The sequence below is a fragment of the Ambystoma mexicanum genome, chromosome 4q (genome assembly GCF_040938575.1).
Source record: "Ambystoma mexicanum isolate Mex_15411 chromosome 4q, UKY_AmexF1_1, whole genome shotgun sequence".
Taxonomy (NCBI): domain Eukaryota; kingdom Metazoa; phylum Chordata; class Amphibia; order Caudata; family Ambystomatidae; genus Ambystoma; species Ambystoma mexicanum.
Genome location: NC_090928.1, coordinates 492,481,885 through 492,508,975, shown reverse-complemented (window position 1 = coordinate 492,508,975; position 27,091 = coordinate 492,481,885). Strand labels below are relative to the sequence as shown.

Genomic DNA, 27,091 nt, shown 5'->3' with positions numbered 1-27,091 from the left:
GAAAAGAATAAGTCAAGAATGAGATTGGTTTTGTAAACAAGAGAGCTTGCCTTCCAGAGTTTTAAGCTGATAGGTTTAGGGATTGAGTGATGAAGGGGAGAGTAGATTAGAGTGGGGCACAGAATGAAAGGGGTGGATAGGTCTAGCCTTAGAAATGTGAACAGGGATGTTCATAGTAAAAGGACAGGACAGAGAATGAAGAAATGCATTGTGACAGCTATACGAAGATCTGCATATTAATAGATGGAACAGGATGAAAACCTCTGGCCGAACCAGAGCCAACAGGGGCAAACACGAGACAATGTTTCCCAATCAATGTTGCCCTTAGAAATGACCGCCCTTGGTTTCAAGCACATTTAATTTAGAACTAATATCATTGTCCTCACATCCTGACATATAATGACAATGATGCTAGTTCTCAAATAGAACATATAGGGATAAGTGACAATGCTGAAACAAGATCTTACGAGAAGGATGTGAGAATGACACAGCTAGATTATAAAAGAATATAATGGGCTCCACCTTGTCTGTCAACAATGAGGATGTACAGTCACAGGCTAGGTATTGATTCATTTGAAAACAAGATGAAATTGATATAAAGTCAATAAAAGAGCAATGTGTGAGACAATAATTGACTAATGGATCATACAAACAATAATAAACAAACTCATTGTTGTGGAGGTCAATATACAAAAGTGGAAAATAATGAAAATAAATAAATCAAGGGAGAAATAAAGACTATATTAAATCAATGAGAGGACAACGGGTAACAGATGAATTATCTTCACCTTTGCACATTTTTTGGTCATTTTGTCTCTGTATATGGTTTGAAGTTAGTTATATATTTGTATTTTTTTTGTTTATTTGGATTGCAAATATTGTAAACATAAATCGTTTGCAATAAAAACTTTGTAAATGCATTAGCATTTCCACAGTTCGGCAATAACGCTTTAACAGTTGCAATGAAGCACGCCTATTGCATGCCACTTTTTCTTCCACTGGCCCAGTGTGATTTGTTATCTGGATTGCTGCTATATATTATTATACTTTGTTCCCATACATAAGCACTGTTACTACTGCTTCTGTTTAGCGCTTTAGATATAAACGCAATATAAATAAAAATAAAAATAAATAAATGAGTAAAGACACTGAAATGCCCTCTGAGAACCCACGTGAATGCTGAGAGCCAATCATACATACATTCTAGGCTGTTAAAAACTCAGGTCACTTTGCAATACAAAGTAAAAAAGAGCGTGTCCTGTGGAACAATTTTTAGTTGCCATACTTTTTTAATCGAGTCCTTTCAATGTAACCCCTTAAGTGCTAAGGACGAGTATGCTCGTTCTTTTTGCATAGAATTGCATAATTTAAGAGGTGTTTAATATGTGATATTGGACGGTTTATACACGCAGGTTAAAACAGAGCTGGCCTACAGACCAAAGTTGCAAATGAGTTGCAGATCTGGTTGTTCTGCAAATTGAATAAAAAAAGTGACAGGGAACGATTGTGCACCACGCAGGTGAGAGAGAGAGTGCCTGGCTGAATGTGTTGAGCTCTGTGGAGGAGAAACATTTAAATAATTGGAGTGACTGTTGCAATTGAAAGCAGGATAAGATTTCAGGATCCATAAAAGGCTTAATATTACTAGAAGCAAATGAAACAGCTCAAACATCTATCTGCAATGAATGTTAGAAGCAAACATAAGAGCAAACTTGATACTTGTTTCTCTGTCCTTTCGACAAGCACACGTCATACACTCACCGTTCCGTTTTAAATAAAAAAAATCTTTACCTTCACAGTTGATTCTGTCTCTGCTTAACTCATACCCTTGATTGCACTGACACATAAACGAACCAATCATATTGTAGCATTGCTGGGCACAAGGATTACTGCCAGAATCACATTCATTTATGTCTGAAATGAAAATAAATGTAATCTGTCATGTTGCATATGGGCAAGTACATTGATCAACACAATCATTGCTTTTGCCGGTACATGAGAGATAGGCCGAGGACAACCAGACCTTACCAAGGGCAGAGGGGGGCAGATAACAACACAGCCATACATTTTCATTGACGCTCCTGTAAACTGCCTTAGATGAACAACTTTTTATATTGCAGAAGGCTATTGAGAAGAAGTATGATTATTCAGTTCGAGTATTAGAAAACAAGTTATCACATTAGATGCACAATTAGCTATTTTTCTTTGATAATTGTAGCACACCTATACACACACACACCGGCAGCCCAGTGTTGGCTTAGTCAAATCAATACTAAAACAAAACACGGAAAATGGTCTGCAACCTGCAGTTGAGACAGTTATTTCAGGCTGTGTTTTACAATCTAAAACAATCTATAAGGTACGATGCAACAGTCCACTAGGATCAAAGCTTGCACAACTAACCTCCTCGTAGAGGGTGCCAGACTCTGAACTCAAGTGAGATTTTGCAATACTGGAGTGAGCAAAGGGCTTAGTGGTTGTAAAAAGACACCCTGAATAAAGTCACCCCACTGAGCCATTGACCTTTCACAAGGAAGACGAGCAGACATCACAGATCACTGCATGAATTTCCAAACCACTGATGCCCTACAGTTCAAGTGAAGACCCCCACTTTGCTCGCTGGAGCTGGTGGCCATCTCTAAGTGAGGCAAAAAATATATAATTTGGGAAGAGAAAATGTTAGGACTAGGGCCCATCTTTAAATCAGGCATGGTATAAGGTGTTTCACCCAGAACACTGACAAAATCAATAGTTGACAGAAGAAAACTTGGAGCGAGGCTTTGCAGTAGTGAAGGCACCTCCTTCAGGATTGCCCTCTCAACTTTTGATTTATTTTTGTAAGTGTTTCTGGGTGGAAAACCCCTGTACTTGAGCCTTCCTATTTAAAGATTTGATCCGTTCCATTTTCATTGATAGGGTACTGAAAAAAGGAAAAAAGAGACAATGTTAAGGTTTTCTTTTCAAAGATGAATCATTTACGCAATCAAAAGACTCTTTTGAAACTTTTGATCTGGCTTATGGTATATGTTGTGAACCAATCAATCCTTTTCTGAGGTGCAATGTGACCCCGCCTGGGAAACCACAACTTAGTCTGCTGAGAAGAATAGCATGAGCAAGGGTGCAGTAAGATGGAGGCAAAGTAAGAGGGAGGAAGGAAAGAAGGAAAGGAGTGTGCAGACACATGGATGGGGGTCTAAATGCTTATATTACTATGGATGCATATTTGTCCATTGTACATGGAATACCTTTCAGCGAGGGGTGACACAGAATAGTACGTGATGCAAAGGCTGTTTTGAAGCATTATACAATATAAATCGAGTAGTGTTGGGTGTGTGAGAGGCTCAAAAGCGTGCTCTGAAATCATTGTAGATAAGTAGGCTTGAAATACCTAATATGTCTTTTTAAGGTATCATGGACTGGCAAGCCAAATCAGAAGGCAGCCTAATCCAAGAGTAGAACATGTTGCAGGTGAATGTTTTGCTAACTAAAGGCAAGGGAGCGGGCAGAATTAATAAAGAAAAATGTGTTATGTCTGGTCAAATATGCAAAGTAAAAAATTCTTCTATTCTATACAATGCTTCATGCCACAGCAAAGTCATGTCAAAGTTCAGATAACCGGGGAGGGAATATTTCAGGATTCAAGGCAACAATGTAAGGACCAGGGTGCCTAAGGTTCAGCAGCGAAAGGCCGCTTATAAATATTGCAGTCTTAATTTTTCTCATTAAGCACTTTGTGCCCAAAATGTTTTCTTCTACCTCACTGAGTGAGGGCTTTCTCGCATCCTGCCATAGTCATGACTTTATATCATCTATGAGAACATTCGGAAGGTATTGACCCTTTCCTTCTCTGCATAATAACTTCGCTGGCAACGGCATAATTATAAAAATGAATTGATCATTCCAATTAGAGGGTGGTTCAAGATGATGACTAACAACCAGAAAAATCTATTCTCATGAGGTAAGAATAATTCTATTATTAGTACCAATAATAATAATAATAACAATAATAATAATAGAAGTTCAGTTTTGTGTATTAATTTGGAACAGTAAGTATCACTTGTAGGGCATGTATGGAAACTATGTGCAAGCATACCTCTTAATCAACAATACTTGAGAGCCATATGTGAACCCTGCCCATGCATGTCCTGTTTACAACGCAAACAGGTGCACGTCATGGTCAAAGCACTAGTAGATCAAGGTTTGAAAATGTGCTATGTGTAGCAAGCAGCCATGAGTGCTGGGTTTGAGCTTTATCACTGAGGCTCTTCTTAAACCTTTTTAAAAATGTTTTTCAGTTCTACCTTAAAATATATTATATATAAAAGATGAAAGCAGTATTTCGCAGGGCTCGGTACAGCATGTGTGCACAAACTTACTTTCTTTCACACGGATCTCTCCAGAAGTGCACATTCTTTATCACATGCAATTTGTGGTAATTACTGTTGGTATTTAGCTATGATGGTGACTTTAGTTTATCGTTCACTCATGGAATTCATTTGAGGATAGCCACTCTTTCTAACATAGGTGAGTGCAACTATCTTAATCTGGTTAAAAACCAACATCGCATATCTGAAGACATTTAGAGCATTTGCCAGTGGCTCGAGTTTTGCTAGCCCCTGCTCACCAATCCCCACCCTCACATGGTGCGGACTGCATTTGCAGTTCAATTGGGCGCAATGCTGAGCAGCTACTTCAGAAGCCTCAGTAACCTTCAGGCATGAAGTCCCCTTTGTCTTTCAGAGTGTGTGGGGTAGTGGTATCACTACCATGAGAGTAAGAATCTCTATACAAGTGTTGCATAAAAACGGCATGTTTGCTTGTATGCACTTCCATTGTATATATCCTCTTTTTGAGTGTGTCACATTTTATTGTGCAATATATTTAATTAGTACCCGGCGAGGGACAATCAAATTGTTACAATCAATCTGATTGGTCCTCGCCAGGGCTTTAGCCAACCGGGAATCTCTTTCCAACATTCCTTTCCTTTGTGTCCCCGACGGACGGTGAGACAGCCCCTCAGCCAATGAGGATGCTCGAAACGGGGTAATCCCCGCTCCGAGCCACCACACGGCTGGAGGCTTCCATCCTCCCCTGCCGGGGATTCAGGTACGTGTTTTCTCCCTCCCCCATCCAAAAAATCCCCTCCCATCCCTCCCAACCCCACTTTAGCACCTTGGTCATCCGGGCAGAGGTACTAATAGCAATAAGCTCCTCACCGCGGGGACCCCGGGGCTTTACCTGACTCGGTAATGCCCCTGTGTCTTGGGGTTTATTGCTTAAGTAGCGCTTATCAGCTGTATGGAAAAAACAAACAAATAGAGAAATGGAGAGATTCAAACCAAGCTCTCATTGCTGTTTCCTTTTTGCAAAGTTAAGTGTTCATACCTCTACATTGCCAATACTCTGCTTATGTTTACAAGCATACATACACTTAAAAACAGCACAATACATAATTACGTGACAGGAAACCAGTGCTATACTATACTTTTGTTTATACAACTCAGATGATATGATCAAAATCACTAACAGCCATTTCAATTAGTACATTTAATTATAGGACATTTTAGTTTATTGACCATAACAGTTTGCATTTTCAAGTAGAGCACTGGTATAGAAATTCAACCCATGTGTCAGGTGTGATGACTGCTCCCTTAAGTCAAATGACTGAACCTTTATGATACCAATTGAGTTTATGGCCCATGGAATGTGCATCTGTTGCTGGATGGGATTACACCAGAATAATTCTGAGTCCAAATAACCGGACAAACTCAAGAAGATGGCAAGTTGCTGTTTTATTAGTAATTATCTAAAACAGGGAGTTTACAACGAACATCAATGGACGTAAGGTCGTTCTCATCAATTTCGACAAAAAATACAATGATGTACTTCTTTCTGTGTCAGAATGACGTCATGCTGGGTGGCATTAGTAAAAAATCTATCAAGAGTTGGGATTGGTTAAGGGACACATCTAGTTATACAATCATATAGGAGCTAGGTTTGTTATTGGCTGTAAAATATCAGGTGGACAACTTATGCCTACCTCTTCATACGTGTCATTTAAGAAAAAATCAGTTACACAATGTTTCATTAGTTTCTCAAGCTATAAGGTCCTTCATTATATGGACTAATACAATTGGTTCGGCACGCTTGTGACATGTCTGGAACATTCGGTTCAATTAGCAGTATGTAAGCCAAGACCCTGTTGCAAGCAGATAGGACATTAAGCTGCCCTACCACCCAATTAGCCCAACATCTCTCATCACTCATGCCTTCTGCCATGAAATTCTCTTTGTACTTGGCCTTGCAGAGTATTCTTGTCCTGGGAATGCAATGGGGGTGAGGGCACTAGCTATCGTGTCTGGAACTCCAAGTTCAAACCCTATTTTCAGCCTCAACTCATGTGACAAGATTCTGTTAATTCTGCAAGCTTTTAAATGTTTGAAATGAATTAAGACCTGCCATCCTTTGTGTTCTTTCTTACACCTTAATGTGAGAGGATTCATCCTGCGCACACATGTTCCTCTTCAGTATAGATAGCTGACCTTGACTTCTCAGTTCTTGACTTCAGGTCAGACAGCTTCCCAATGCAGCTTCAACTACCTGCTATTCTACTGCGACACAGCCTTTCATTTTCTCTCCATGATTCTTTGGCTTACTTATTTCCTGATACCAATGTCCAGTATCTGTACAATGGCGGCTCTGCCTGCCTTCTATTCACTACTTGTAGCTAGCTTATACGATGACTTGATCTGTCTTGCATTTCAGTCTATGTGCACTCTTCATACTTCTGATTTCTGCAGCTCTTCTAAAGTGCAATCTTCTTCTTTTACACTTTTATGGTTCACTTGATTCTTTACTTTGTCATTTCTCCTCTAGGATGCATACATTATCATCATTCAGTATTTCAGGACTGTGTGCACACTTCCTTATAATGTCATTAGTTCATTTTCTTAGCTCTCTCTCATATTCCTTCAGGGAGTTCCTCCTGCAGGTTGTCATCAACTCGTGGGTACATTCGATATGGTTGTCTTAATGGATACTGTTGTCCAAATACTTGCTGAAGTATTGGTATAATAGCTGGTTTTAGACAGGGCACAGTCTCAAGTCTCCAATACAGGGGACATAGAGGGATAGGATCTCATGCGGCTTTGTACACCTGCTCCTCTACACAATGGTCTGGTCATAAAGCACACACACGTGTGAAAAGTCTCAATGAAACTGTGCTACATCAATATCTGCTGGATGCCATCTTGAGGACGGTTTTCACTGCCTAGTAGGTAAAGTAACATACAAGGTATGGCCAAAGCTCATGTATTGGCAGTGCAGTTAATCTCTAGTGCCACACTGTGGAGAGAGTGGAGATGCAGAGTTAATTTTCTTTCATGTGTTTTGACAATAGGGAAAAAATAAATGTGTGAGAAGTGGCTTGCCAAAACATTGAGTATCGTATGGCGGTTGAGGACACAAATCTCCATGAAATACTCTATTTCAGCTGAAAGAGATTATGGAAGCTCATTGGTTCAATATTTTATGCATGTCGTAGAATAGGTATTGCAACAAGTATTTATTACGTGGAGGAGGGACGGATTTGAGAGGGTGGTGAATATCTACCTGTTCTTGAAGCCCCATATCTATGTACCTTGTATCTGGGCCTGTGTTGACAATATCTAATAGTTTATTTTTTTTATTTATTTATTTGGATTTGTATAGCGCACATCTGCCCATGGGCATCGTGGCGCTGAAAGCATTCTTACTTGTTACAGGCAAACATGGTATGGATATAGATACATTGATGAACATATATGCATGTTTATATACAGTTGTGCTTATTTATATACAGTTGTGAAAAAACAGTTAGGACGGTGGGGTGGAGTTAGTTAAACAGCGTGGTTTTGAGTAGTCTGCGGAAGACATGGTAAGAGTTTTCGTTCCTGAGCGCTGTGGGGAGAGCGTTCCAGTTTTTGGGTGCTAAGTGTTGGAAGCTAGCCCCCCCGGCTTTACTTCTTTTGAATGTCGGTACGTAGGTCTGGTTGGTCATGTGTGACCTTGTGGGTCTAGTAGATGTTTTAAGGGTGATTCTTTCTGAAAGATAGGGCGGAGCCTTGGCTGAGAGGCATCTGTGGGTGATGGCCATGGATTTAAATAGTATCCGCTCTTTTATTGGTAGCCAGTGGGCTTCTTTCCTGGCTTGGGTGATGTGCTCCCTTTTAGGGATGCTTAGGGCTGCTCTTAGAGCATTGTTTTGTGTGACTTGCATTTTTTTTAGGTTTTGTGCAGACGTGCCCAGGAGGAGAGCATTGCAATAGTCCAATTTGGTACCTATTGTGGCTCTAGCTACGGCTAGGCAGTTTTTAGTGGATAGGAAGGGTTTAACAGCGTTGATTATCTTCGTGGTGAGTGCGGCAGAGGAGGCTATGGCATTGACTTGCCGTGTCATGGAGAGAGTGGAGTCAAGGTATACTCCTAGCGTTTTTACTGCAGTGGAGACTGTGATGATAGAGTTATCTATGTTAAAGGATTTGTACTGCGCTGGGAGTTTGTTTAGTGTTTCTTTGGTGCCAACTAGTAGGATTTCTGTTTTGTCCCCGTTTAGGCAGAGGCCGTTGGCTGCCATCCAGGTTTGGATGGCTGAATAAATCTTGATTAGTGCTGCTGCGTCTTGTTCATAGACCCCTGTGAGAGGGAGCAGGACTTGCGTGTCGTCAGCATAATTGGTGTATGCTATGTGGCGACGGTCCAAGTCATTGAACAGTGGGAGGGTGAAGAGGTTGTATAGGGTGGGTGCAGTGCAGGACCCTTGTGGGATGCCGCAGTGGATGGTGGTGGGGGTAGCGCTTGCAGAGTCTGAAAAGACTTTCATAAGTCGTCCCTCGAGGAATGATTTGACCCAAGAGATGGCTTCTGGCGAGAAGTGGGCTTCATTTTTGAGTTGCGTGCCTAGAATATCGTGATTGACCAGGTCAAAGGCGGCAGATAAGTCTAGCAGGAGCAAGAGTGCCGGTTTGCCTTTGTCCATGATGTCATTTAATTGGATTTTGAGGTCTAATAGAGCTGATTCGGTCCCATGCCCCGGGCGGAATCCCGATTGTCTTTTTCCTAGGATGCGGTTTTCTTCCAGGTATTCCTGTATTTGTGTATAAGCAACTTTGTCGAGGATCTTGAGAAGGAAGGGAACGGTTGTTGATTATATTGTGACATAAAATGTTCTGTAACTGTATGATTATGAAATCTAGCTGCAAGACCATTCATAGAAAGTTTGTAAATAAGTTTTAATCTGCAGGTACTGACAATAGGAAATGTTGTACATCCTTCATTAATCAAAGGAAGCATTGTATTCCTGCTTATAATTTGTGTTGTCTGCCTTCAGCCGTTGTTAATGGTTTAAATACACAATATCATAACACTAAAATGGCAGGAAACTTGCTGTTAGCTCAACCTGGGGTCAAGGCACTAATCTATGGGAATTTCTACCAATTGTTTTTTTTTATTTTTGTTTTTTTTTATTTGTATGTCATCAAAAAAGATTTTTACAAAAGTAGTCGAAGAAAAGGGAGAAGACTGTTCATGTTTTCGAAGAAAAATTAATAAAACTGCAACTTATAGTCTCTTAAATTGTCTCTGTAAGCTAAATCTGTATCCAGTGAAAACTACTGGTCCATTAGAGCTACAGCGTCAGGGGTATAGCTGGAAACATCTCTTTAACTATGTGTTCCATAATGCTTACCGTGGCCAGCAGCCATGATGTTCTGTCCCCTCCTAGATTGGATAAAGTACCATGCAGGTATTTGATATGGATGTCTTGTGTCACTCGACATTCCAAAAGCTGGTGGCGAATTGTTTCTTTAGCTAAGGAAGGGTTGCAGAGGCGACAGGCGTTTGTGGCAGCTAAACCTCTAAACCTCTAATGGCCAGAATTTCTTTCGTTTCTAACAGATTCAGTCAAATTCTCATGAAGAAGTTTTGTGCCGTTCTGCTCAGAAATAAGTTGATGTAGTTCTGAAGAACTTCCCATTTTTTGAAGTTCTGTGGAAGGTGGGTTGTTAGTTTATTTTTATTGGTAGTTTCTAGTGTCATTATCCAATCAAGTTGTCTGATCTTTTTTAGAACTTTAATTGGATTGGTTATAAGTTCCTCTTCGCAGCTCTCAACAGAGGTTAGGAGGGCCACATTCTCTGCCTTCCATCTAGTCAACATGGCACAAGTGGTGGACAACATTTCTTGATTTATCAGCTTGTAAATGTACGGACTGTCTGATTGTCTGCATTTCCTATGCAGCATTAAGCTGTTGCAGTTTACGGAACTCTTTAGTGATGTAAGGCTACGTTTGCGTCTAATCGATGCTACTGGAGTTGACTTGGGAAGGCCTAACACCAATCTCCAGAGTTTTGCTCCCCATTTTGGCCATAGACAGGAGGGGAGGTTGGGCATGGCATCTACACCATAAGTTAGAGATGGTATTACCTTTTTTCTGTAAAATTCTCAAACCGGGATTGTCGAAAAACGGCCATATTTGATATCGATTGCTTTTCCCTGTGAAGCAAGCTTTATTGTTTTGTTCTGAAGGACTCCTTGCATAGCCTTTTCCATCCCAAAGCTGTCCAGGGTAACTCCCAGATATTTGAAGTCACTTACTCTTTCGACTATGGCAGTATCCAGACGAAGTTTCATCTTTTCCCTTTTGGTGATCGTTTTTTCTATTGTCATCATTTTGGTTTTACCTTCATTGATGTCCAAATTGTTTTCTGCCATATATCGCTGTAGATTGTTCAGTTGGCGCTGTAGGCCTATTGGTGTGTGGTCTGAGAGAATCAAATTGTCCATGTAGAGTAAGCGACTGATCTTTTCTCCGCCAATTTTTGGAGGGAAGGAGCGTATTGTCTTCTCAGATTCCTGGAAGTCTCCTAGATAAGTTCAGAACAGGGCTGGTGCCAGAGGGCATCTCTTTTTCACTCCTCTCGCCAAAAGAGACTCCTGTTGGTTTAAAAGGACTTGCATTATGGTGTTAGTGTATAGGGCTTCTATTGGCTTAATAATTTCATTTGGGCACTTCCAGGATATCAGCTTCGACCATAGTCTAGTTCTATCCACTCTGTCAAAGGCCTTGGTAAGATCAATGAAGGCGACATATATTCTAGAAGTGCCTTCTAGGACCTTACTTTTTAAATTACTCAAGATGAGGATGTTTGCGTTCATACCCATGTTCTTTTTGAACCCTAGATGTAAAGTGGCGAAGAAGTAAGGATCCAAATGCTTTGTCTGTTGGGTCTAAAAGGGCAATAGGGCGATAGTTAGCTGGGTCAGCCTTGTTGCCTTGTTTTTAGGTAGGAACTAGGTTTGCTGTGTTACTGGAAGGCGGGATGGTTTTTGAGTCTGCACAGCGGCCAAAGGTCTTGCTTGGCAGTCGAGCCCAGGCTTCCAGATGAGTTTTCAGATCGAGATTGGTTATGCCATCTGGGCCCGGGGCACGGGAGGCTTTTAGTTTCTTTATTAAGTCGAGTATGTCATCTTTGTTGTCCAACCGTATCCAAGGGGAATCAGGGCTCCTGTTATCCTGCGTGGCATTGTTTGGTGGTAGAAAAAGATTTGCAAAATAGTTCTCCCATGTCAGTTCCCCAATTCCATTTTGTAGAGAAGGCAAAGCGCCTGTCAATGTTGAGCGGAGTAGGGACCAGAAGTCTTTAGCATGGTTGCCATTAATGGCCTTAAGGATGTTTTCTGCGTCACGTTGGTATAGTACAGATCGATGGGCCCGCAGCCATGATTTATAGGCTCTTGTTGCTTCAGTGATGGCGATTAAGGCAGCCTTTGGATTTAGTTTTTTTGCGTGCCTCATGGTCTTCCTTAGTTCACGCTTTTTGTCTCCCACCAGCTTGTCGAAGACATGTTTTGTTTGTGTGTTTAATGGCGTCGTCTTTCGTAACTTGACTTTATAAGTTGTTATTAAAGGAGAATAGTCTACCCGGGACTGGGCCTTCACTCTTTGCCAAGTCTTTGTAATTGGCTGTCAGGGTTCCTATAGCACCCTAAGACATTTTTAGCCTAGTTCCTTGGTTGTTTACCTCTAGGAGGGAGGTCATTTTCACATAAGATGGTGTTTGTGAGGACCAATTCATTAGTAAAAGGTTGTGATCACTAGCAGACATCCTCACCACTTCAAAGGTTTTTATTGATTGGAGAAGCAGTCGTGTCACAAAGATGTGGTCAATCGCGTGGAATGTGAACTTTCACGTTCCCAGGAAGGAATTTGACTTGGCTCAGGAAAAACTGAATCAAGATGAAGGAAACCTCTTGATTTCATAAGTTTCATCCACTGAGTGGCCCGTTGTTCAGAAGGCGTTTTCTGCGCAATTGTTTTGCTGCCCTCTCCTTTTTTTTGTTCGTTGGCATTCAGGTCGCCACAGATTACAATGTGGTCAACCTGGTGGACGACATGTACTTTGTCTATTTCTGCCTGCATCATGGCAAGAATTTTTTTCGGTTTGATTATAGCAGGATTCCAGTAGGTGTTAATAATTACGATAGACTTTGTTGCGCTCTTTTTTTTCCGTAACGTTCGCTGTAGACCAATTTAGTTTCACTGTTAGCATGAATTGGATTTCCCTAAGCTTTTGTGCAAGAGTAAAGCCACTTTCGTTACGGGTTGCCGTTAGTAGGCCCGAAGTGGGGCGACCAGCAATGCCTTTTTTTGCTGGTGCTACACTAATTTCATAGCCGTCCAGGGTAGGGCTTTGCGTGAGCCATGTCTCTTGGAGACATATAATGTCATAGTCTCCCAGTTGAATGTCTCCTGGGATCGTTAAATGCAAAAATCCTCGAGTGTTCCATGAGCAAATCCTGATTGTTTGTTGGTTCAAGACAGGTCAAAGGTCCACCTCAGGGCTGTGCTCTTGGATCATGGGTGGCTATCTTTGTCGGTGGAGGGTCAAGGCTTTCGGGAACGAAGACCTCATGATCTGGAATGTGAGGCCAGTTTCGCTGCTAGCCGTAGCAGGTTGAATGTCATTCTGTACTTTTCTTGTAAGTCCAGTAGTTGTGTTAATATTTGTTTCCTGGATTTGGTTACTTGTAGGTGATGTCTCTACAGCAACGACTTTCTTACTAGATTTTAGTTTAGTTTTATCCAAGGCAATAGAGGTCGTTGTAGAGTCCTTAACATTTGCTTTGGCACTTGCTGCAGTGAGCTTCCGGTGGGCGTTAGATTTAGTGTTAAGACTGCCAAGTGAAGATTTAGCGTTTTTCTTTATCGCCCTTGGATAGTCAGGTGGAGACGATTTTTGTCAGTTATCTCGTTGTTGAACTTTCAGGTTGATATTCCGTTCACCTGATTTAGTCTCCCTAATCTTCCTGGTCGACTCAGTTAGGTCATATCCTAGTCTTAATAAGTCTTCTGCCACAGCTCTAAGAAGATTATTCACTGTTGGTGATGTGATGTATAAATGTGAAACCGCCTTCTGATGTTGATGGCTTGGGTCGACGATTTTCAAGTCAGATGTCCTTATTTGACGTAGCTTAGGTATGTGATGAAATAATTCAATCACTGTTCTTCGGTTAAGAATTACCTCATCGCAGTTGCCAGGTATCTGTTCCAGTTTCAGTATCCATCTAATTTGTTTCTCATTTGGATGTTTGGTGTGATAAGTATCAGTTCTTGACCTATATATAGTGAGTGCCTTGGGCGACCTTATCTTGCATACTTTGATATTTACGTCTGTTTAACTCAAATCCTGAGTGTGCTGTTTTTTTTCCCCGAGAGCCCTTTGTAACCAAACTCCAGAGGTCGAGGTGTTTTAGGATGTGGCTTTCCTTTGTCTTCATTTCGGTAAGTTCTTTTTGCGTTGTCAGATTCGGGTAAGGAATTTTTCCTCTCTTGTGACTTTTTCTTTTGTTTCCGAATTATGCAAAGCAGCTTTTCCTCTAAAGTGAGGAAGGGTGACACTGCTGAGACGGTTCCTTCGTTTCTTGACTGAGGAGGTTGAGTAGCCATATTTTTAAGTTCTTCTTCATCTCTAGGTCCCGAGTGGGAGCAGAACATAGTCTCATTTGTGTGCTGAGTAATGTTCATCATCTCTGCGTCACCTAGGAAATCTTCTGTTGATCTTGTGATGTGCTGATGGGATCAATCCTGTTGGTTGGAAATGATTGAGTTTCTTTAGTAGCTTTGTTTGATGTAGTGAAGACCACTGGAACTTTCAAGGGAGGCGCTGCTAATGTCGTTTTACGTTTTATTGCCCCTGAGTGGTAGAAGATTGGCTCTAGAAGTGACTTGTCACAGGGCATTGAATTTGTTCCTGTTTTATGGTTATCCAGTTGTTCACTTAAAACGGGTGAGACCGCAATGCCCGTCAATTCTATAAAAGGCGAAGTTTGTGAACCTTCCGACTTGTAGGTTTTCATGACGGTTGGCTGTCTACTGGGAGCTGATGATGTTTCGTGTGAGTTTGGGGCTGGGCAAGAAGGTTGGTCTAGAGATGGATACATAGACTTTGTTTTGGACTCCACAGCCATAATGCAACCTTCCAAGTAAATTAGTTTGCTTAACATCATTGCTTGAATTGATGTGTGGTTCTTTAGTGTGTCACTCATTGACTCGCATAATTTAGTAAAAGGTGTTAAGCCTATAGTTATTGCAGACATCAATGTGCACATATCCGTTTTTTTGGATGGCGTTTCTCTGGTTGGAGCAAGATGTTTGGACATAGATCTAGCCTTTATTGGCGAAGATGACCAAGAGGTTGATGAGGCTCTCCCTTGAGGGTGCGTTGCATTCAGGAAATCCATTAGAGATCTTCGAGGTGGAGTGTAGTGGGTCGAGTTAGGGCACCGAGACTCTATTCGTTTATTGGGGTGATTTTTATTTCTAGGAGTGTTTTCCCCAGATGGATTTCCGTTCGTATGGTGTTGAGTCCCAGATCGAGATCTTTCAGGGCTATTAATGTCGTTATTGCTCTCTTTTGCTAATTCTGGGGCAATGTCTAATGGTTTTTCTACGGGATCTGCTTCACTAGAAGGGTTTTGGACGTCTTCGGAGGCATTTTGTCTTACTGCCAGATTCCTTTCTTGTGGTAAGTTATTCTGCAAATCAGAGTTAAATTCAATGTCTTTCGACTTGGTAACCCCGATTTCGTCCATTTGGGGCCTGTCACCTTGCGGTGGACATGCTTGAAGTTTGCTGACTTGAATAGTGATGTTGTTACTTGTGGTTTCTTCTCTTGCAGAGCATTCAATAATGCTTTGATCGTCTGCTCCTAACTTGTTTAGTGGAGACATTGGGGGGTACAAAGGTGAGTGACTTAGAACAGTATCTTTCTAAAGGTGACAAGGCTCTCGTTGGTTGGATTAATATAGCAGATGTTTCCCTGTTAAACTGCTTTCTTGCTTTATTTGTGGGCAGTTTTAGTTCCGGTACTTGGTGGGTAGGTGAAGATAACTTGCAGGTTGATACAGTGATTTTGTGCTGTTTGTGGGGCGGCATGTTCTCTTTCGCTGCCTCAATCATCTCGGCGTCCCTAAAGTCCGATAGAAGTTTAAATGGAGGTTGAGGGATTTTGGTGTTTTTTCTGGCTGAGTTTGTGCCAGCACAACGACTTCCATTATTGCTCACGGGCTTTTGGCTTTGCCCTCGCCGCAGGGAAGCTTTTACTGTTTTTTTCACGTTCATCTGCGTTCGGTCTGCGTTCTGCAGAGAGTCTCTTGGATTTCTTGGTCTTTTTTATGTTCATAGTGTCACTTGGATCTTTATCTTCCTGAATAGGGTTCAAAGTAATGTTTATCTCACTTCCAGCCGAATAAATTGCCTCGGTGGGGTGTGAACTCTTCGGTCTCTCATGAATCATTGCTTTGATAGACAGGCAGCTTGTAGGCGGGGCCATTGGCAACGAGCACTCGGGTTCTTGCAGTGCCGCTTAGGTGGCGCTTTCCAGGCTCTGCTGAGGTCCTATCACTGGGGGCCCATCAAAAGTGGGGCACCCCTCCTGCTCCTCTTGATTTCTACAGATGTCATTCTCTTCGACGCGACCGAAGGCGGTATCTCACGGCGAGCCGTCACAAAGAAGGATGGCTCCGCCCTTATCAGGAGCCACTGGCGTAGGAGCCAGCCGGGCCACAGTATCCAGTGTTGGCCCCCCTCCGGGAGATGACGGTGAATTTGGCTCGGCAGGACTAGCCGAGGACTGTGGACTAGCCAAGGACTGTGCAGGGGTAAGGGGGGGCGAAGTCTTTGGAGGAACTGGTTTGCCGCGGGACTGAGTAGTAGCAAACCTTTGGCTAGAGTGTTTTTCGTTGCCTTCCTTCGCTTTATGATTGCTGTTTGCCAGATCTGAGTCCCTTACAGGGTCTATAACTATCGCAATAGTGGTGGGCTTTATATTTTGATGGCTAGCGGGAGCCGGCAGACTCTCATTAAGAATGGTGTTAGTGTTATTAAGATTCTGAGATACCTGCTGCGGCTCCTGTATTTGGTCCAAACGAGGATGAGAGCTCCTCAATCTCCGTGGGCTGGCAGAGGGGCCAGATTTGCAGTCCTTGCAGTCTTCCCTGCCATGACTGGAGGACTGCCACTCTCTGCCACTCTGTGTCCGCTCCGTGGACTGAATGAGGTTATGAAGAGGTTCTAGCACACACCTCCTCCTCTGTTGCAGCGATAGGCAGGGAAAACAGACTGTAGGAATAGAGTAACAGGACTGCCACTCTCCGCCACTCCGCTGTCAGTAAAGCCCACTCATAAAGTCAAGATAAATAAAAAACAAGTGCTACTATATAAAGACATCTCTCTGGAACTTAGCCTTTGAGCAAGGTTCCCAAAGTCTGTTGGGAAATAACTCATATAGTTGTTTGCAAGATGATGCAAGACAGTATTAGGAACATCCATCCTCCTATATGCTTAGGGTGAGAGGTTTACTTCAGATATCCTCTGTTGTTCATTTCTCCATAAGAAGCAGCAGATCAGTGATTGTAATTTATTTTATAAGGCTAATGGAATTGTGAGTGGTATAGAAGCAGTGGGTCAGTGCTGTCATTTTGATATAGCCTACTATGCAAATTAAATATAGTTGTAAATTGTCAGTCCTTGTCAGGTTATGTTAGACTTGTGTAATTTTACTTTCAAAAGGTCCTCTGCATACGTCCTCAATTTTAATGGCAATAGTTACCCCAGGCTATTCAATATGCTCTTTAGCATTGCATTGGGTATTTTGAACCATGCACTTATGGGCTAAGATCCCAGAATCTTTGAGGATGATTTGATAACCAAGGCATTTGCCATTGATAGTCATGATGCCCCAGATTGTCTCAAATGCTAAGTCTAGGTTAAATCTATACATTAATAAGTATCAAACTATTGAGCTAGAACACGTTGCCTCAAACATCAACCTGTGAAAATGTTTGCAAACTGTGCTTTCTTGCAGCATCATGAGCTGCATATTTATCTACGTATTTATTTTATGTTATTTATACATAGCCCACAATAATTTGCTTCAGGGTGCATATACAGAATGGCATAACAAGGGAAGGTGGATGTGGACAAGGAAAACATGTGGAATTCACATTGATTTGAACATCATGTTCCTCAGAATAGTTTCTGGTGCTCACTGTGTGACAATGTGTGCTTAGTTTCAGGTTCTTTGGCTGAAAGTTAGTACAAGTTTTCTTGTTACACATTTAAAAAGGTCCATATAATTTGAGAAGTTAACTTTTCTGTTTGCGTTTGATTCTTACTAAATGTTCTTGTTCGCAATGTTCCAGTGAACTGTAGCTCAAGTGTGAATGGCCTTATGATATTAGTATTGTTGCACTAATCTTTGGTTGCTGTTTTAGGAATTTTAACCATGGTGAGATATGGGTGTGTTTCTTTTACTGTTTATTAACCCAGTTGCCCAGTTATGAACAAGTTGCAGTTGTTTCATTAGGTAATTTGGGAGACCTATGTACAATGCATTACAATAGCCAAGCTTAAATATGACTAATAACTATATGAGCTCTACCATGCGGGTGGTTGCTACAAAGTTATAATTGTTTCGGTTCTATGAATGTTTGCTGCAAACCTTTCGCGACCTACAGTTTTACACGATTTCTTTATCCAATGTTTTCCCTTTTTTTGCAGGGACCTCCACACTCCCTTACTATTCCCTCACACCCTATATATACCTCACCATCACTTACCATATGCATTTTGTCTCAAGAAAAGGTCCCAAAAAAATCTGCACAATCATAGTCGTCGAAAGTGTAGGTCAGCAAAAGTAGGATAGACAATTTTTTCAGCATGTCAATAGGATGGTGTGCTCTTTGTTAGGGCATTGCTCTAACAAAGAATAACTTAATCGTAGAAGATGAATACTATGAACGAAATCTGGCACCGCTATGGGTGCGACTTTTGGCCCAAGTTTAGCAAACCTATACGCAGTAGACTTTGAAGAGAGAGTTATCTATACTGAGACTAATCCGTTCCTAATAAATATAACAAAATGGACAAGCTATATAGATGATGTGTTAATGATCTGTGATAGAAATGAAGAGACTCCGGGCAATTTTATGACATGGCTTGATGAGCTAAACCTCTTTCTAAAATTTACACAGGAACACAGCCAGAGAAAAGCTACCTTTCTGGATCTTAAAATCACCAGAAATGGGGGACATTTTGAAACCACAGTACACCATAAGGAAACATATAGGGATGCCCTGTTGGAATTTAACAGCTTTCATCCTAGGAGCCTAAAAGAGAACTTACCTTTTGGACAATCCGTGGGGTATCGAGGTAATTGCATGAAAAGAAGGGAATATGATGAACAGGCAACTACGTTGTCACAAAAATTAAGAGAAAGAAACCACCCAGAGAAAATGATAAGACATGCAGGAAAAAGGGTCTGAAACATCCTCAGGGAAACTGCATTAACACAGCATGAGAAGAAAGCACAAGAACAGAACTAAATAACAGCAGTCCTTAGCCAGTCATCTGTGGTGAATAAGATAAAACAAGAGATAATGAAACTCTGGCCAATTTTGAATGTGGGGAATGTCAACTTAGCGGTCCCATTATTTACTATCAAAAGAAGAAAGAATTAACAAGATTCATTGGAAAATACCTATTGAGAAAATAATGATGAAATGAGAGATCAGAGTGGATTATGGACCTTGCCAAAAGCTGTTGCCACACACCTTGTGGCCAATGCTCAGTTTGTCCATTTACAAAACGTACAAGCAAGATAGACATAGGGTGGAGCACATCGGGGGAACAAAGATCCTTAACAAATTGTAATATAACCAATGCAGTGTATCAAATTACATGCCCCTGTAAGAAAAGATAATAGGGATGACCACGAGGGCCAGTAAAACAAGAATATTTTAGCACTGCTCCAATATTAGAACAAAACAGATGACAGCACCCGTCGGTGAACACTTTGTTACCATGCAACACACTGAGAACGATTTAGCTTGGACAATCCTCGAAAAAGTAAAAATATCACAAAGAGGAGGCGATATAGGATCATTGCTTGTCGCGCATTGAAACACTTGTGTATAGGCGCGTTATAAATGCATATGATATCAATTGTGGATCTTTCACCTTAATACTTTTAAAGATGGTCTGAATGAGGAGATCTGCTGGCAAACTTTAACTACCTTGGGGTAAAAAATGTAATACTGATAGATTATCCGGTACATATATATTAATGTGTAGGATTCTGCGGAGAAAGATATATATAAATATCGAATGTTGACATCTGAATGCCGTGACAGGATATACAGATACTAGATACAGATGCAAAATTAATAGAACACGGTGAAGAAGGATATATATAAACTAACAGAAAAACATTGTGTGAATAAAAGCTGCGGATGCATTAAGTGTTTATGCACAGGTATATACATATAGAAAAACTAGCAAGATCACGGAAGGAATATCCATGAGAATATGGAATGCTGTCATTATATATAGATACAAAAGAAGACCGATTCCATCCCATACGCATCATGTTGATTTTACAACATCATGTGACACGCTCTGGAGTTCTTCAATAAACAAGAAAGGGATAATATGCACACTGGATGCACAATCGTGTGTGTTAATATATTGAAGAATATGCTAAATTAAGTAATTATGGATATATGCTTCTAGAGAAACTAGCAAGAAGGTGGAAGGAAGATCCATGAGAATATGGAACGCTGTCATTATATGACAGATGCCATCCCTAGATGGCGATGACAAATCCAACAGGCATCACGTTTATTTGAAAACATCACGTGACACGCTCTGGTGTTTGTCAATAAACAAGAAAGGGTCACTATGCACACTGGACGTACAAGCGCGTGTGTTAATAGATTGAAGAATATGCCAAATGAAGTGATTATGGTGAGCGGTTTGCCATATTTATAGAAGTAAGTGGCTGTACGACTATTGTAAAGGACCTATTTGAAAAATGAAGAGACGTAAACTGCATGCCTACTAACGACAATGCTAGAATTCGAGCTCTCCATGTAATGTTTTCTCCATTTCCAAATGCTGAAAGATAGTGATCAAGGCAAATTTGGACATAATGTGATATGCGCTTCAGTATTCCAAAAATATATCACAAAGAAATGCTCCAAAATTATGCTAGAAAAATGTTAGTCATTGATATAGACATGGAAAAAAGACCAATGCAACATAGATACTGATTGGGTTTTGTAACCGACATGTCTAAAAAGAAAAAAGAAAAAGGTCTGAACAAAAGAAAGAGGAATAAGAACGCAAAAACCTTTCAGAGGGGCGCATAAAGAACCCATTGGTGAGCAATGTGAAAAGAACATCGAATTGAGAATTATGTAGTGTGACAATGCAGACACCGCAAAAACAAATGGTGTACTGCATATATACATATATATATAAAATATAAAATATACATTTGAACACAATGGTATGTGTAGCTATGATAAACAGTAAAGACATTACCCTTATGGGTTCTCTAATTACAGACAGGTTCTGGAAAGTTGACCTCCGAGAATCACCGCCTGGATACCCTCCAGACTCCAATAGAGGGTAAGAAGCAGAATATGGAGGAATAGAAGCTCCAAATGAGAACATAGAAGGGTAGTGGATACAGTAATGTCCCATCTTTTATGTCTCCCTATGCAGGGTTGAAACAAATGAAAAAAGCGAAATAAATACCTCTTGAGAGGAAACGGGGGTTGTGTCCCTCCTCCTAAAGAGATCCCAACCACAGGGTTGTGTTCCAGTCCTGAAGACAGCAGCTAGACTAAAGCTAATCCCGCTGAAACCGGTTGACGACTAGAAGGTTCAGGGTAATGCCCTGAACCCTCAAGACACTCAGATTGATTGAGATCCTGGGAGAATTTTATTTTTAACAAGCTGAGTTTACTGCAGTACATTTTAAAGTGTTGTACACTGGTGTCACGCGCCGCGTTACCTGCCGTCTCTGGCCCCGCAGGCAATTGTATCGCTAATGGGGTTTTCTTTCCCTTCCTGGTTCTGGTGCGGGTCTAGTCTTTCTTCCGCGTTTTGCTTTTAGTTCCACCCTTTCCGGGCTGACGTTGCGTTGCAACTCACTTCGTTTCCTTCGTGAGTCTGACGCTTGCTTGCTTATCTCCCCCCCCCCCGTAGTCCGTTTCTGTCACCCACTGCTGGGTGCATTTTCTCTGTCCTTCTTTCCTTCTGCTTTCCGTATTTTTTTTCTTGCCTCCTTTAGTAGATCGCCCTCAGAACTAGAAGGGGCAGGTCTCCGAGGTATACCAATAAGCCCCTATGTGTCCCTGTCCATAACCACCACACTGGCGTCAGATGACAACTGTTTTATGGTGATGGGTATCCAGCTCCTATCCAATAAAAAAAAGCTAGACGTGTTAGCCCTAGTAGACTGCGGAGCAGCTGGCTGTTTCATGGACATCTACTGGGCTAAGCGGATGAGAATTGAGACACTGGAAAAGGTAGAAAATCAAAAGGTGGAGGAAGTTGACAGTAAGCCTCTGTGTTCTGGTCTTATCGCTCACTCCACCATTCCTTTGGTTATGACTGTCACTCATCATGCAGAAACCATTCAATTCGACCTCATCAAGGCAGCACATTTTCCAGTCACTCTGGGCATTTCTTGGCTCAGGAAACACAACTCGGCCATAGACTGGATGAAGAATCAGATGGCTTTTTCCTCAGACTATTGTAATCAGACATGTCTCCAGAAAAAGAATTACGCCAAGGTAGACACAACCACTGTGGAGACTAAAGTTCGAACTGCTTCAGAGATACTCCCCATACCAGCCTTTTTAGAAGATTTCAAGGAGGTATTCTGCAGTGATGGCCCACAAGCCTTGCCTCCACACCGGCCGGAGGATTGCTCCATAGATTTAGTTCCAGATGCTTTAGTCCCATTTGGTAGGATGTATCCTCTTTCGCTCAAGGAAAAGGAAGTCTTACGGAAATACTTGGATGAAAACCTTCAGAATGGCCTGATTCAACCTTCCCGTTCCCCAGCTGGGGCCTCTTTATTTTTTGTTCATAAAAAGGACTCCCAAGAACTCCGTCCTTGCATCGATTTCCGCGGTCTCAATAGTGTCACCATACAGGACCGGTACCCTGTGCCACTGATAAAGGATATATAAGAAGCAGTACAAGGAGTGGTGATCTTTTCCAAACTAGATCTCCGAAGAGAATACCATCTTTTACGGGTCCGTGCAGGGGATGAGTGGAAGACTGCTTTCCGTACCCCGTACGGACTCTTTGAATATCGGGCCATGCCGTTTGGCCTTGTCAACGCCCCAGCAGCGTTTCAAAGATTTATGGGCCCTATATTCTCAGATCTCCTATTCCTCAATACCATTGTTTATCTTGACGTTATTCTGGTCTTTTCCGACTCTGAGGCTGATCACCGATCCCATCTCAGGCAGGTATTCCAACGATTACATGAACACCACCTTTTAGTCAACCCTACCAAGTGCATTTTTCAAGCTTCCACAGTTCCTTACTTGGGTTTTCTTCTGTCCCGTGAAGGTATACAGATGGATCCCAGAAAGGTCACTGCAATTCTGGAGTGGCCATTTACCACTTCTGTAAAAGACACTCAGAGATTCTTGGGACTAAGTAATTTCTATCAGAAGTTCATCTCAGAATTTTCCAGGACTGTCTTGCCCATCATTGCTCTTCTAAAAAAGGGTGTTAATCCGTTTGTTTGGACAGAACAAGCCAATCAAGGTTTCGAACAGCTAAAACACTCCTTTTGTTCTGCACCCGTCTTGCGACAGCCCGACCAGACCCTACCATTCATCGTAGAGATAGATGCTTCGGCGGCCGCTTTAGGCGCTGTTCTATTGCAGGAACATAATGGCGTGGAACATCCTATAGCTTACATATCCAAGACGCTGTCACCTAGTCAAAGAAATTATTCTGTTCTGGAGAAAGAATTGTTGGCGATCAAGATGGCGTGTGAAGAATGGTGCCACTTACTCCAAGGGTCCGTCTGTCCTTTCACCATTAGAACCGATCACAAGAATGTAAAGGTATTAAAGCAAATGGAGTGTGTGAATTCCAGGCAAGCCAGATGGGCACATTTTTTTTTTTATTTATTTATTTTTTTATTTTATTTTTTATTTTATTTGTTGTTTTTCGATACCAATATCTTTACAACATTTTCCTAAAATTAATTCCTTAATTACAAAACTTAGAACAATACATTAAGATAATACATTTCAATGCATTGTACCTAAAAATAGCAGAGTACTAGAAAACTCCAGTATATTGTCATAACTTTTAGTCTTTAAAGCTGATATGACTTAGCAGCACCTATTAACAATGAAAGCACATAAAATATCATTATAAAAACTCGATACCATCAAATCTAAAATCACATAAAAAGCCTGAATTTAAACATAATCATTTACATCAATACACACTACTCCTTTTGTAGTAAATAGACAACAATTATATGCCTTGAACTTGATTTTGATTTAGCTTGAAGATCACATGACTTATTCCCCACACCAGTTTCACAAGGAGTTTTTAAGCGATAAACTCTTCTCAATAATAAACAACAACTGTGTTAAGTCAATAATCAATGACATTCGATAGCCCCACATACATTGAGACCACAGCATTTCACTTTGGTATACAGGTGTTGAGCTTTGATATTTTAACAGACTGTTTTGTCGTGATTTTTCAAAATATGCACATTGTAAAACAAGATGCTTCAGCGTTTCTTTTTGCGAGTTGTCGCAAAATCTGCAACCCCCATTTACCAAGACAGAACAAATTAGCCAATTTTTAGTTCGCTCTAGTGTTGGAATTAAATTAAATTTAAATCTCATGTACATAGTGCGCATCTTCTGACAAGGACACAATTTCAGATATATTGGTAGACATGACTGTTTATGCCGATATTTTGCATACTCCTTGTATAGAAGATATCCCCCAATTTTATCTGAGTTAGTTGCCCAATCAAGTTGTATGAGTTTAAGCTTTACAATCTGAGGACGATTTATAAGGTCGTCGCTTACCATTCCTATTTTTACAAGCTCTTTATCGCACCTTTTACCTTCAATCGCCACTGACACAGGTTTGCCCTTTTTTATCATGTGTAGAAGGTCTTCATATAGTGAGTTTGGTAAAGGCTCCAAGATTTTAGCATAAGACACAAGCTTTCTCCATAGGTGTTTGGTAGCCAAGGAAGATAGACCTATTTCATGAATGATGATAGAGTTCGGAAGTGACATAGGCAAGTGTAGAACCGTCTTCCAAATTTTCCCTTGTATTTTATTTAATGTGGGACCAATTTCAACATAACACAAGTCTAAGCCATATAAGATAATTGCTTCAACTTTAAGTTTATAAAATTCTAATAATGGAATTATAGGAAATTTACAAATTCTTAGGTAGATTAGTTTCATTTGTGCAATCAAGGGCATTGCTTTAATAGAAATTTCTCTATTCCATTTAGCACATGAGTCGGAGTTATTCAAGTTATAACCCAAATAAATCATGCCTAAGGCACGTGGAATCAGATTACCATTTATTTTCCACTGGTATCTTACCAATTTTCTTCTGTTTGAGAATACCAGGATGTGAGACTTATTTGGGTTTAATTGTAAATTACGTTTCTCACAAAAATCGCTAAGACAAGCTAGTTTGTGTTGAAGCCCAAAGGGTGTAACGTCAAACATTACCAAGTCATCAGCGAACGCTAGCCAATCTAGACAAAGGTCCCCTATTTTAAGCGCAAAAGAATTACACGTTGACCATATAGAAGCAATTTCAGACAAATATAAGTTAAACAGGGTTGCAGCAAGGTTGCAACCCTGTTTCACCCCTATATATGTACTGATTGATGGGGTCAAAGATCCTTCTTTATCCAGTTGATCCTATAGCTTGTGTTCGTATGAAGCATGATAATCATTGCTATCAGGTGCAACGGAATTTGCATATCCTGCATCCTTAGCCACAACAGTTGTCTAATCACAGAGTCAAAGGCTCCTGATATATCTACTAGCGCCATATATACTGGCCCATGATCCTTCACTCTGGAAATTTTCAATATGTGAGCTAACAGCGTTGCATTTAGCTGTGTACCCATACCTTTACGAAAACCAGTCTGAAACCTCGAGAGGATTTCCTGTTTCGAGATAAACTCATTTAGATCCTTCAGAATTAGTGCTGAAAAGATTTTTGCAAAGGTGTCAATGAGGGCTATGGGTCTGAAGTTGGCTGGATCATTCAGAGGACCTTTTTTATGTAATGGAATTACAATCGCAGATACCCATGACTCGGGAATTGACTTTATTTTAAATACACAATCCAGCCTCCTTAGGATGATTTTTGCCCATAAGTTGGGATCATCCTTGATAACACATGGAGGAATACCATCAGGCCCAGCAGCTTTGGAATATTTTAACTTTGCAATTATATCAATGATGTCACTCAATCCCCAGGGGCAAGTAGAGGGAAGATTACCAACCAAATCGGGAGAAGTTAGGCCACGGAATTTCACAGGCAGGGCATATTTTGCATCGTAAATTTTGGACCAGACTTCTCCACTTACTGCCGAACACAGATCTGGTTTGCCATGCAGTAAGGGATCCTTCAGTGTCGCCCAAATTTCCCTCGAATTCTTTCCAACAAGGTTCTGGATCATCTTTTGATTAATTTCAATGGAACCATGAATTTTAATATATTTGACATCATTCCTATAGTTAGCAAGGATTTTCTTTTTCTCACTTGCATAACCTACTATGTTATCAGATTCTTTCAGCAATTTACGAAGTTCGCTATTCTTTTGTGTTTTCCTTCGAGCTATTTCAACATTATCTCTTTTCGTATGGTCATGTATGCTAGCTACTGTGTGTTCTTTTGCTAAAGTATTGAGATGGCCACATATCATTCTAGCATTTTTCCTTTCCCAAATCAGGAGATCGTCGTTAGACAGTGATTCCACATTAACCTCTAATAAATCTCTGTTAACTAAAAAGTTCAGCTTCCTATATAAATTCACATTCCACCTAATAGAGAGTGCCTTTCGATCAATCTCCAATAGTACCAATGCTGGGATAGTTTCATACATTGGGGTACTACTCACCAACAGACACTCCAAAATACAATGATCACTTAGATATGTTTCAATGATCTTACAGCTTGAGGTTAATTCAGCCAGAGAGCTTGAGATTACTAAGTAATCTATTGCGGTACGTTTTGTACCACGTGCCCAAGTATATGCATCAGTTTTTTGATCAAAAGGAACGACCTGCAGATCCCATTCAGATATATATCTGCGCCAAATTATCCCTCTTTCGAATGCCAGTATTTCATAAGATGAGACCATGTCAAATTTATTCATTGTTTCATTGAGATTTGAATTAAAATCCCCACCCAGAATAATCTGTGCGTGCGGTGCGTCTGTTGCCACTGATAACAAAACATGATTAACTTTTTCAATGATTTCATCTAGGGATGTTGACACAGGGTTCCAGTATAACGCAACTATTATCATCTGAATTGGCACACTAGAAGGTAAAGTCACTTCGACCGCTAGAATATCTGGGGAGGAATATATTTGGAGCAGTTTCAATTGGTATCTATGTCTCACCAAGATCGCAAGCCCACCAGACGGACGTCCATGGTTCCCCTTTA

General features: G+C 40.9%; 1 protein-coding gene across 2 annotated transcripts in view; it reads right to left on the bottom strand.

The window, feature by feature from the left end:
• Positions 1–27,091, bottom strand: part of EFEMP1 (EGF containing fibulin extracellular matrix protein 1) — a 678,736-nt gene that overhangs the window by 131,521 nt on the left and 520,124 nt on the right. For both annotated transcript variants that reach the window (XM_069608055.1, XM_069608056.1), the window contains one exon: positions 1,792–1,914. In XM_069608055.1, coding sequence (XP_069464156.1) covers positions 1,792–1,914 — 123 coding nt within the window. The remainder of the gene's footprint in view (positions 1–1,791; positions 1,915–27,091) is intronic.